The sequence below is a fragment of the Globicephala melas genome, chromosome 5, assembly GCF_963455315.2.
Source record: "Globicephala melas chromosome 5, mGloMel1.2, whole genome shotgun sequence".
In the NCBI taxonomy this organism is placed as follows: domain Eukaryota; kingdom Metazoa; phylum Chordata; class Mammalia; order Artiodactyla; family Delphinidae; genus Globicephala; species Globicephala melas.
This window is the reverse complement of record NC_083318.1, coordinates 14173280-14185852: the sequence shown is the minus strand read 5'-3', so window position 1 is coordinate 14185852 and position 12573 is coordinate 14173280. Positions and strand designations below refer to the sequence as shown.

Sequence of the window (12573 nt, the reverse complement as noted above, 5' to 3'; positions counted from 1 at the left end):
TCTTTCCAGGTAGCACTTAATGTCCCACTCCTAGGGACCGACCTTAGTAACATTTATGTCAAAGGTTGAAAATGCCCAGCTGGGAATTTGAGATTCTGTATATTCTGTATCAGAAATAAAAGATCCTTTTTTTAAAATGATAAATTAGATGTATTTAACGTGTATACTTCCGGAAGTTCTGACATACGCATACACCCGTGAAACCATCATCATCACAATCAGTATAATAAACACATTTATCACCCCTCAAAATCCACTTGAGCCTTTAAGATAAAAATTGTTTTTATATAAGATGAACAACATGATGCTTTGATATACATAGTGAAATGATCACTACAGTCAAGCAAATTAACGTATCCATTTCCTGTGGTTCCTTTTTTGTGTTTGTGTGGTGAGAATACCTGAGATCTACTTTCTTAGCACATTTCCAGTATGTAATAGAGTATTGTTAAGTGTAGTCACCATGCTGTACATTAGATTTCTAGAACTTATTCATTCTACATAACTGACATTTTGTACCCTTTGGCCACTGTCTCCCCATTTCCCCGACTCCCTGCCCCTGTTAACCACCATTCTACTCTATCATATGAATTAGACTTTTTTAGATTCCACATATAGGTGAGATCATGCAGTACTTTTCAGAAAGAAAAGATCTGTCTTTTAAAGATTCTTAACAAAGCGTTTAATCTTTTATCCCCTGTTTTATCTCTTGAGATCCCATTATATATTGATAACTAGTTTTTAAGTTATATGTTGTCACCTAAATGTGAATATATTCTTAGTATTGTTAAACTTGACTACGTAAGTTCAGGAGTCTCATGTCATCAGAAAAATAGAATCGTATTATGAACTCTTCAATGAATTTAGTAATTAAAATTTGTCAGGTGTATTTATTTATTTTTTTAAATATTTATTTATTTGGTTGTGCTGGGTCTTAGTTGCGACAGGCGGGCTCCTTAGTTCCGGCATGCGTGTGGGATCTAGCCTTGACCAGGGATCGAACCTGGGCCTCCTGTATTGGGAACATGGAGTCTTAACCACTGTGCCACCAGGGAAGTCCCTGTCAGGTGTATATAGAATTTTGAAATGAGAGAAAAATATTAGCTTAGTATTTTGTTTTCCAGTCATTTTGTTATAGTAAATGATAGAGTTTACCATTGTCCAGGCCCTATTAAAGGCATTTAACGTGTATTAATCCATTTAATCCTCAGAACCACTCTGTAGGTAGGATATTATTAACCTCAATTTCACAGATGAAAAAACTGAGACACAGAGAAGTTAAATAACTTGTGGTCATAACGCTTCCATTATACTGCTACTTGAAAGTATATGTCAGAATGGTGCACATTTTAAAAATGTATCTTAAATTCAAATCCATCCCTATTTATTTAGCCATACTTGATTTTACTTTCATGTCAGAAATTAGTATCAGAACATGGCATTGTGAACTTCTTGGGCATTATTAACTTTGTAATCAGTGCAGTAGACCCATGTGAGCTGTACAAAGGGAAGTATTTTCTGCTCTATGCACTGTCATATCCCTAATGGCTAGAAGAGTACTGGTACATAAGTGCTTAGTGAAAATTAAGTGAACCATACCTTATAATTTAGATTTTTGTCTGAAGGATAATACCAAAATCAGGATATACAAACTTATCAAAATTCAAGTTCTTTTTGTGTTATTATCTATTAAATGAAATTTCTAAATTCAAAAAGCACTAAGATTGGAGGAGACTACTTACTTAAAATTGGAAGAGCCCCAAGTTTTATACATGGATATACTTAATTAGCTTTTTAGAAATTTGTCTGTAGACCAAGTGAAAGTGCTTCTTAGTTTGACAGTAATAAGTATATGTAATCTTAATTATTAGTTTTAAATTAAGAGTTTATCTTTTAATAGAAATATATTTAATGTTTTTTCGTGATTTATAAAGAAACACATGCTCATCATAAGTCCCCTGCAATATAGTTCCCCCTCCCTTTGAAATACAACCATTGTAAACATTTGGAAATATATTCTTCTAGTAGTACATACATACACAAAAATGAAATCATGCTCTACATGCCCCCTTTTTTTAATGTAATAAAGATACTATTCCATGACAATTCAGATCGATCTGATTCTAACATCTATGTAGGATTCCATTATGTGGATATAACATATTTAACCAATCTCATTTTAATAGACTCTTGGGTTTTTAGTGTTTCATTATTAAAGATTAACAAATAAGTATTTTTATAGACCAACATGAGAAGGATTTAACATATTTTTGAAATCCTACAATATTAATTCTGTTTTACTAATTGCTTTAAATTTGTGTTCATACTTTAGGTCAAACTTTATGATGTAGAAATTGCCAACCTTAAAAAAGAAACTAGTATTTTTTCCTCATTTATTTTATTAGAACACCAGTCTTTGCCTTAAGCTGTACATAAGTTCATTTTTCAATTGATGAAATGTTTAAGTAAAATCTATTACATTGAACTAATAACAATTATTGTTTTGCAACACCAGATTCCGAGCTTTTTCACTGATGCTGAGAGAAGATCTGTGATGGCTGCAGCCCAGGTTGCAGGCTTAAATTGTTTAAGGCTAATGAATGAAACTACTGCAGGTGAGCAGTTTGCAATTTGAAAATTACTGTCAGAAAAATATTATTATAGTCTTTTTTCTAATTAATACAAAGCATTTATTTTTTAACTCTATTATGTACTGATATAAGCTTGTCATTTTGGAGCACAACATTATGGCAGAGTTTAAACATGTCTTTCATTGGCTATAAGAGTCATTAATATTATAGGGTTATAGATGGGTAGAGAGAAAAACATTAACCAATTTGTGAAAAGTGAATTTACTTTGAAACTAATAATTTGTATTACTCTACTGTATGTTAAAATGTAGTATCAACATGACTTGCCTATTGTTTCCCAAGTGATTGCTAGGCTGGAATTAACCTAATTCTTTGTTCTTACATAGTTGCACTGGCATATGGAATTTATAAACAGGATCTTCCTCCGTTAGATGAGAAACCAAGAAATGTAATATTTATTGATATGGGACATTCTGCCTACCAGATCTCAGTTTGTGCTTTTAACAAAGGAAAACTTAAAGTAAGTAAATAAATGATTTACTATATTTAATTTTAATGTCTAAGAGCATATGAGACTATATAGAGAACCCTAATGCTTGGGTTTAAATCCTGGCTCTGCCACTTAAAAACTGTGACCTTGAGCAAGTTACTTAACCTCCCCAAATCTCAGGTTCCTCACCTGAGGATATTATCAGTAAGTACCTCATAGACTTGTTGAGGATAAAATGAGTTAATGATTATAAGATGCTTGGAATGCCATATAGCAGATATTACGTGTTAGCTATTTTTACTATTGTTGAGGTTTTCAGTCACCTATCAGGGAGCATAAATTACATATTTATAAATGTACATAGGAAACATTTCTAAAATGATTCCCATTGTCTTTAGAAACCTTTCTATCCTGGAGTCCTAATCAAAATTTTCTACAGTGTGGTATTATTTACCTCTATATGCTTATCTTCTTACAGCCTTTGTTTGGTTTTGTATTCATTTCTACATTGATTATCTTACCCAGACTTAACACACACTCTCTCTCTCCCCCCATTACACACATGTATAGATTAGCTCAGAAGAGTAAATGCTTTGGGTTATCCAGCACCTTTTAGAGCCTTTCGTCTTGCCGTTTATAGTACTATGTTAACATCCTTGTAATCAGAAAATTAAAGGGCAATTATGCTCCAATAAAGATGTTTAAAAAAATAATAATAAAATAAAAAAATAAAATAAAAAATAAAAATAAAAAAAAAAGAAAATTAAAGGGAAATGACTCATAGTGAATGTAGAATAGTTTCTTGCAAATTGATTTAATCCTTGGTATTTAGTGTTGAATTTTAACTTAATTAAAAAAGAACATTTTCCTTTCTTCCTTTTTAGTGAATACCCTAGAGTATAGAGCTATAATTTTTTAGATCACAGGCCCCTTTGGAAGTTTGATAAAAGCTATGGCCCTTCTCTCAGAATGATGCACATTTGCACTAGTCACATACCTACACAATTTTACATCTAATTTTGGGTAATACTGGACCTCATGAGAAGTCTGTCCATGGATTCTTCATGCTAATCTGGGATAACATCCCAATCAGTCTGTGCTCACATCCTACTGTGATGTTTACCACTATTCCACCACCCATCCTTGTGAAAAAGAAGTTGATGAACCACACCAACAGTGGGATTCTACTTTTTTAGTCATGACTATTATAAGTAGTTATTTTTGCCCTCTACCTCGGGGAGAGAGACTAGATGTCTTGGTCCTGTTTTCAAGAACTATATCGTTGAAGTGCTGTGACTCGTCTATTCCTTTTCCACTCGACTGCTAACTGGGGCCTATTGCTCAACAAGCTTATTAAATTTTTGTCTCTCCTCTTCATTTTTTTTGTTTTCTTTTTTGTTCCCTCGCGTGCTTTTTTGTTCCTTCTGTATATTTATGAGGGATGGGGGCACTAATTCCTGATTTGTAAGTTGACCAATTACAATATTTTAGATTTAATCTTTGGATTGGCTCTTCTTGGCTGTTTTGTTTTTGGTTACATACTTAGGACCCTTTCTTTGCTCTCTTAAACTTGGTTTTTGGCCCACCTGTTCAGTGTTGTTATAGAACCATGGGTTGTGAAATAATGAAGTTTTAGTCATTGTAACTCAGTTATTTCAGAATTAGAATTATTCTTTCACGTAGGTATATAGATCTATAACTTAAAGCAGATAATTCAGAGTGGTTAGATATGTTGGCTAAATATAAGTAATAATTAATATAACTGGTTCCAAATTTGGTACCCCTGTGATTTTTGTCAAGGTCTTTGGTTTTGATTTTAATTTTAAAAGGTATTTTGGAGGGGGTGCTGAAAACATCTAATATTTCTGAAAATTCAGTTCTGGTTTTTCAATTAAACAGGTCTTGGCTACTACCTTTGATCCATATTTGGGTGGCAGGAACTTTGATGAGGTTTTAGTAGACTACTTCTGTGATGAGTTCAAGACAAAATATAAGATAAATGTAAAAGAAAACTCTCGGGCCTTGTTGCGCTTATATCAGGAATGTGAAAAACTAAAGAAGCTAATGAGTGCAAATGCATCAGACCTTCCACTGAACATTGAGTGTTTCATGAATGACCTTGATGTTTCTAGTAAAATGAACAGGTACCATGCATGCTTTCAGTTTGAAAAGTGTTTCCTTATTTTATGTTTAGTTCATGTCTGATTTTTCTTCGTTCTGTTATTTTAGAAGATATGCTCAATTTTTATATCCCCAAATAATGAATTTTATTTCATTTTCCCATAGGGCTCAGTTTGAACAATTATGTGCTTCCCTCTTAGCCAGAGTTGACCCACCATTAAAAGCAGTAATGGAACAAGCTAGTAAGTGGAAGTTACTGAACTAACCATCAAAACTGTACCATGGTGTTACTTGAATGGGGTAGAAAATGGTAAAAACAATAAAAAATTCATGTGCTTTTTGAAGACTTATATTTCTTGTTTTAGAGAAGGAGATTATAACTCATTGTTTATTCATAAGAGCAGGGCCACTAGAAATCAAAGTTTATGAGAACTCCTTCTGACTCATATTGTTTACATCATAAAACTAATGCTAGTTATATTTGAAGATGTCTATATGTAAGATTTTAAAGATTGATTGAAAGTTGAAATGAGGACATGACTGCTTTTTGTTAGAGTTTTTTGTAATCAATTAAAATTACCTTCTGTGGCAATTTGTGAGGTGGAAGTTAAAACTGAAGGACTCTGAAGTCCATGAGGTGCATGTCTGTTCTTGTGGTCACTACATCATCTAGACCAAGTACAGTGCCTGATAAGTAGATAATTAATATCTATTAAATTTTGCTTTTTTCCAAAATTTATTTTTAACTTCTTTCCATTTTACCTCGTTTTGAGCAAATAAAAAAATACATTTTTTTAAAAAAGTACTTTCTGGGGTCTACTGTTCACATTTTTATAAAGACTGTCTTATTTTTCTCAATTAAACCTTTCATTTTCCAGACTTACAATGTGAAGACATAAGTAGTATAGAAATTGTAGGGGGAGCAACACGAATTCCTGCTGTGAAGGAACAAATCACTAAATTCTTTCTTAAAGACATAAGTACCACATTAAATGCTGATGAAGCTGTTGCAAGAGGGTGTGCATTACAGGTATGATTATTAGTCTTTTTTTTAATTTTAGAATGTATATTTTGCCAGAAATATGGTGATAGGCCTCAAAGAACTTTTTAATATTATCTTGTCCAACCAGTTATCAATAAGCTAAAATTAAATTGAAATTATTCCTAAAATATAAGGGTTGTGTCTGTCCCATTTGTTTTTAAACTATCATAGGACAGTATGTCTGTAATTATACCGAAAAAGCATTTATTTTATTCTTATAATTATTCCTATTTAAAATTCTTTTTTTTGAGATTTAAACATATTTTACATCAGTTTTTGTAAAGTCACAGAAAGAGTGCTCTGACACTTTAAAATTTTAACTAGTTATTACCAAAAACCCAGAAATTTTTAAAATGTAACTATTTTATTATAAGAACTTTATTAAGCAGTTCAATCATGGTAACCTAGGATATGTTTGGTGTTTGTTGATTTAAATATGGTATACATCTTATTTTCAGTGTGCGATTCTCTCACCAGCATTTAAAGTGCGTGAATTTTCCATAACAGACCTTGTTCCCTATTCAATCACATTAAGTTGGAAGACCTCTTTTGAAGATGGGACTGGGTAAGTTACTTCTAAAGCCTTGGTTAGAGCTTGTCATAAATAATCAATTGAACCTACTATTCTAAATTAGAGGAATTTATACTTCTTAAACTTGTCAAACACTTTAGAATACTATCTTAGAAACAAGGAGAATATGAAAATGATATATTATCTGTAAACCATTATGGCATATTTTTTAATTAGTATTTTATTACAAAAGTAAAACATTCTCATTTTCAAATAAAAATCACAGTATAGAAATATAAAAACTTAAAAATTTGCATTTGCCATATCCCAACTCCCTTAGCCCATTTTATTGAGGTAACTAACTATTGTTAACAGCTGGGTATATATCTATCCAGTCATTTTCTTTGAATATCCAAATAAAAGCATCACTTTTAAATCGTACTTTATTATTAAATTTGCATTTCTGACTGTTGTGAGCTGCAAGTCTTTTCTTGCTTTGACATTAACATTTCCTTTTCCATGAACTGCCCAGGATATAAACTGTTTACTTTCCTACTAAAATAAAAATCTGTATTTCAAATATTATATTTGACTGCTTTTCAGAAGTATAGTTGGTATAATAAAATAAACCTGTATTTAGGTTTTGAAGTTGCTTTTAAGATTTTGTTCTGTGTTCTATACATCTGCACCCCCAAGAAATTGAAATTTTTGCACAAATTTCAAAAATATCGATAGAATTTGGTCCTCAGATGTGAGCAAAAACATCCTTATATATTGCCTTAAAATATACCTATTCTCAGGGCTTCCCTGGTGGTGCAGTGGTTGAGAGTCTGCCTGCCGATGCAGGGGACACGGGTTCGTGCCCTGGTCCGGGAAGATCCCACATACCGCGGAGCGGCTGGGCCCGTGAGCCATGGCCGATGAGCCTGCGCGTCCGGAGCCTGTGCTCCGCAACGGGAGAGGCCACAACAGTGAGAGGCCCACGTACCGCCAAAACAAACAAACAAACAAACAAACAAAATATACCTATTCTCAGATAATTTTTCTCAGTAGGATAGAATTGTCTGTTACTATGTCAGACGTTCTAGAACTTTGAGCCCTAAACCTGTCAAAAGGCATGTTTATTTATAGCAAAACCAGTAATGCTTTTTCTTAAAATTTGTGCACAGAGGCCTTTAAAATTGCTGCTTATCATGAATTAAAAATGAGATGGATTCTGTAATTAGGTTCATAGGCAACTTTCTATTTATTTTAAACTGTTTTCCCGCTCCATTTTAGGGAATGTGAAGTATTCTGTAAGAACCATCCTGCCCCATTCTCAAAAGTCATTACTTTCCACAAGAAAGAACCATTTGAACTAGAAGCATTTTATACTAATTTACATGAAGTGCCTTATCCAGATCCAAGAATTGGTAAGAGAACTCCAAAACTTTTTTTTCATAAATTTTAGCCTCTTACAAATATGTTAATATTTGAATCAAGGAAACAGAGTAACATTTCAGCTAAGCCAGCACTGGATTTTTAAAGAAAAATAATCATACTTTTTTCTAAATGTGCACTTTTTAGTGCTCAGAGTTTATTTCTGGAATAACAGCAAGTTTGAATCTTTTTAATTCATTTTGAAATGTATATTTAAAATGCTCTGTAATTGACCTGAAAAGTTTGGGTGAGGGTTATTTTTTAATGGAAGAACTCTTTAATCGGTAAACTGAAATTGTGCTGCCAGACTGACTACATATTCTGATTTTAAACTTATGTTCACTGGCAACAACTAGAAGCCAGTTAATCATTAGATTAATACAAAAGTAGAAATAGGAGACTGTAATATCCATTTTAGCTGAGTAATCTTTTAGAAGATATAAAACAAAGTATGATTTACATCATTTAAAAGAAAAGGAATAGTAAATTAAAAAATTTTCTATATGTGCTACTTTTATTGATAGACTAAAAAAGGAGACAATATTAATTTTTCATGTACATTATTTAAAGCAGTAGAAGTACATTATTGAAAATGGTATTAGTTTTCAAGGGCTTCTGGAACAAAGTACCACAAACTAGGTGGTTTCAACAATAGAAATTTATCATCTCACAGTTCTGGAGTCTAGAAGTTCAAAATTAAGTTGTTGGCAGGATTGGTTCCTTCTGAGGGCTGTGGGGGAAGGATCCATTCCAGGTGTTTGTTCTTGGTTCATAAATGGCTCTCTTCATGTTCACATAACGTTCTCCTGTGTATGTATCTGTCTCCAAATAAGGACGCCAAGTCATTTGATTAGAACCCACCTGATGACTTCACTTTAACTTGATTACCTGTAAAGACCCTATCTCCAAATAAGGTCATCTTCTGAGGTTACTGGAGAGTAGGGCTTCAATATATGAATTGGGGCCAGAGGGAGGTCACAATTCAACCTCTAATATAGGTCAGCCAGATTTTTTATATACAGTTTTTCTGCCTGGTAGTGTCTCTTTACTATGGATAACATTATATATTTGAGATTTTTTTTTTCTGAAAAATAAAACATCAGATTTCTTAAAGTGAAAAATTAAAGTGACCTCAGTAGGTAGTAGTGACTGGATAACTTAGCAATTTTGCTATAGGAAAAATCCAGAAAAAATTTTAAATTGCTTTATTTATGAATTACCAAGATGATTATGATTTGCAAAGTTTATAGCAAAAAGGTAATATCTGTTTGGTTTTCAAACTCAGAAATTGTGTTTTGTTATTTTGGTTTTAGTGTAGCAACATTGTAAAACTTAAAAGTGATATTGCCTTCAGTCAGATTGTCCTTGGTTAAGATCCCAACTCTCCTTTTTCCTGTTGTTGATGATTTTGGGCAGGTTGCTTAACCTGTCTGAGTGTTTATACCAGGTTTATTAGTATATTAAAAAGGTAATCTGGGGGAAATGCATGTCCCACAGAAATTAATCAGCATATGATAATTTATGATTTTCTTTTGCCAGCATCTGAAAGATGATAGTAAAACTATTGAATAAATGAATTGAATGAGTTAATCTGAGGCCTATGTACTGATCAAAGCTCTTTTTTCCTTAAGGGAGCTTCACTATTCAGAATGTTTTCCCACAGTCTGATGGTGATAGTTCCAAAGTTAAGGTTAAAGTTCGTATTAACATCCATGGAATCTTCAGTGTGGCTAGTGCATCAGTAATTGAGAAGCAGAATATAGAAGGGGATCACAGTGATGTTCCTATGGAGACAGAAACTTCTTTTAAGAATGAAAGCAAAGATGATGTGGTATGTAGAAATTCTGTTTCAAAAAAGTTCCTCTAATATATGCAGTATCTTAATTTTACCTGGTACTTTTAATAGTTGAAAATATTAATATCTGAGGTTTTGCTCTGAAGTTCTGCTATAGGAATAAGTATATAAACTTTTAAAAATAAAATCATTAAAGAATAATTCTATTTTAAATGCTCTACATCTTTTCACATTGTAACATGCTTTTCGGAGGTTTGTGTATTTTTCGTAGCATTATATGGAAAATGTGCATATGTGTGTCTGGAGTCATTGTTCCTAAATTCTTTTTTTCTATTAAAAACATTTATTATAGCTAGCTTTTTAGCTTACACATAAATCCAATTCGGAATGATAAATTCTGAACTGTATACATATGTGTTTTTAGATTGAGAATACATGCTTAATAAAGAAATTTTCAGAGCTTAGTTAGGAGATATCTGTGGCAGTTGAGCAGAAGAATGTGCTGTACATTCAGTAACATTAAAACAGATTTTTGACAGTTTCTTTATGAAAGAGTTATATGACTCTAACATTGTATTTACTCTTGGCATACTATGAATGAAGGAATCTTAGGAGAAAGTTATTATATTCCATTACATAAAGTTTTCGTCTTTTTATGTATACTATTTGTAAGTTATTTTTAATGGCTTTTGCTGGATTTTTTTCAAATCATAATTGGAGGTCTGCCCTAGCTTTTTCATATATTTCTGCATGTTAAGAATGGATTTTAAGATTTTAAATTTCAAGACAGTTTCTCCCTTTTGTGAAAGTTGTCTTTTTGTCTGTTTGTACTAACAGCTACTATAAAATCTTTTCTTCCAGTTTGATCAGAATTCTACCACTACTCCTTAAAGTACTTCATTTAAGGACCATGGCATTTTCTTTCATTCTTCTTCCCGTGTGTTATTTTCCTATTACATCCTCCCTTCCTTGAATTGAGGAGAAGGAAATACTGTCCTAATATGTTAGTGAAGATACAGTCAATGTTTCATAAATAAACATAAGAGTAATAGGTGAAAAGTTAATTTTCCTAATTGTAGTTCACAACAATGTATGGCAGACATTTAATCCATTCAATATTTTTTTTTTTGCTAAAATTGAAAGCATTCTGTATGCCTTTTATTTTAACATCTTTATTGGAGTATAATTGCTTTACAATGGTGTGTTAGTTTCTGCTTTATAACAAAGTGAATCAGCTATACATATACATATATCCCCCATCTCCTCCCTCTTGCATCTCCCTATCCCACCCCTCTAGGTGGTCACAAAGCACCGAGCTGATCTCCCTGTGCTATGTGGCTGCTTCCCACTAGCTATCTACCTTACATTTGGTAGTGTATATATGTCCGTGCCACTCTCTCACTTTGTCCCAGCTTACCCTTCCCCCTACCCCTGTGCTCAAGTCCATTCTCTACATCTGCATCTTTATTCCTGTCCTGCCCCTCAGTTCTTCAGAACCGTTTTTTTTTTTTAGATTCCTTATATATTTCTTAGCACATGGTATTTGTTTTCCTCTTTCTGACTTACTTCACTCTGTATGGCAGACTCTAGGTCCATCCACCTCACTACAGATAACTCAATTTCATTTCTTTTTATGGCTGAGTAATATTCCATTGTATATATGTGCCACATCTTCTTTATCCATTCATCTGTCAATGGACACTTAGGTTACTTCCATGTCCTGGCTATTGTAAATAGAGCTGCAATGAACATTGTGGTACATGACTCTTTCTGCATTATGGTTTTCTCAGGGTATATGCCCAGTAGTGGGATTGCTGGGTCGTATGGTAGTTCTGTTTGTAGTTTTTTAAGGAACCTCCATACTGTTCTCCATAGTGGCTGTATCAATTTACATTCCCACCAGCAGTGCCTTTTAGAGTGAGTTCTTTAAAAGCTGTTTCACTTTCGTCACCTCTTTTTCTTCAAAGTCTCTGTGTAATGTCTTAGACCTTTAGTTTTCTCTGTGTAATGTTAGTGAATCCTGGGCACTAAAAACAAGGAGAGTATGGCACCCATTTTCTACCTCTCCTGGCATTTCTTATTTGCTGCTTCTATTTGTCTGTGGGCTTGAAATCCAGTTAGCCAGTCCTTTAGGATGATCTCTTGAATGTGGACTTAAAAAACTCACTTGTGAATAAAATGTATGAATTTATAACATCTGCTTTGGCCATTCATAGATTGATTTGCTTACAAGAGTGTTTTCGGCTTACTAGAACCCAGGTAGTTGGTGTCCCATATAAGGTATTTCTTCTTCTTAAGTGAGATGTTCCTATTTCTTTTATAATTTATATAATCAAGAGCCAAAAAAAAGGTAACTAACATTATGGATCATATACTTAGCATTGTTGGTGAGCACATTCACATATATTAATCTCCTTTTAAATCCCTACCTTAGCTGATACAATAGGTGTTGAATAAATTGTAGTTTATTTCCTTATTCTTGCTAATAACGTAAATTATTTCCTTGTCATTGCTTTTAACATAAGGGGTGATGTTGAGTACCCTACTGTGTAGAAAACATCCTGTGTACTGTATTGCTTAATGGTTCTCTCTAGGACTTTTCTC

The 12573-nt window shown here is 33.0% G+C and overlaps 1 protein-coding gene across 2 annotated transcripts in view; it reads left to right on the top strand.

Moving 5' to 3' along the window:
• The window catches only part of HSPA4L (heat shock protein family A (Hsp70) member 4 like), a 54462-nt gene that overhangs the window by 16970 nt on the left and 24919 nt on the right, over window positions 1–12573 (top strand). For both annotated transcript variants that reach the window (XM_060298958.1, XM_030863891.2), the window contains exons 5-12: window positions 2516–2615; window positions 2978–3111; window positions 4981–5225; window positions 5368–5444; window positions 6081–6232; window positions 6703–6809; window positions 8034–8167; window positions 9806–10005. In XM_060298958.1, coding sequence (XP_060154941.1) covers window positions 2516–2615; window positions 2978–3111; window positions 4981–5225; window positions 5368–5444; window positions 6081–6232; window positions 6703–6809; window positions 8034–8167; window positions 9806–10005 — 1149 coding nt within the window. The remainder of the gene's footprint in view (window positions 1–2515; window positions 2616–2977; window positions 3112–4980; window positions 5226–5367; window positions 5445–6080; window positions 6233–6702; window positions 6810–8033; window positions 8168–9805; window positions 10006–12573) is intronic.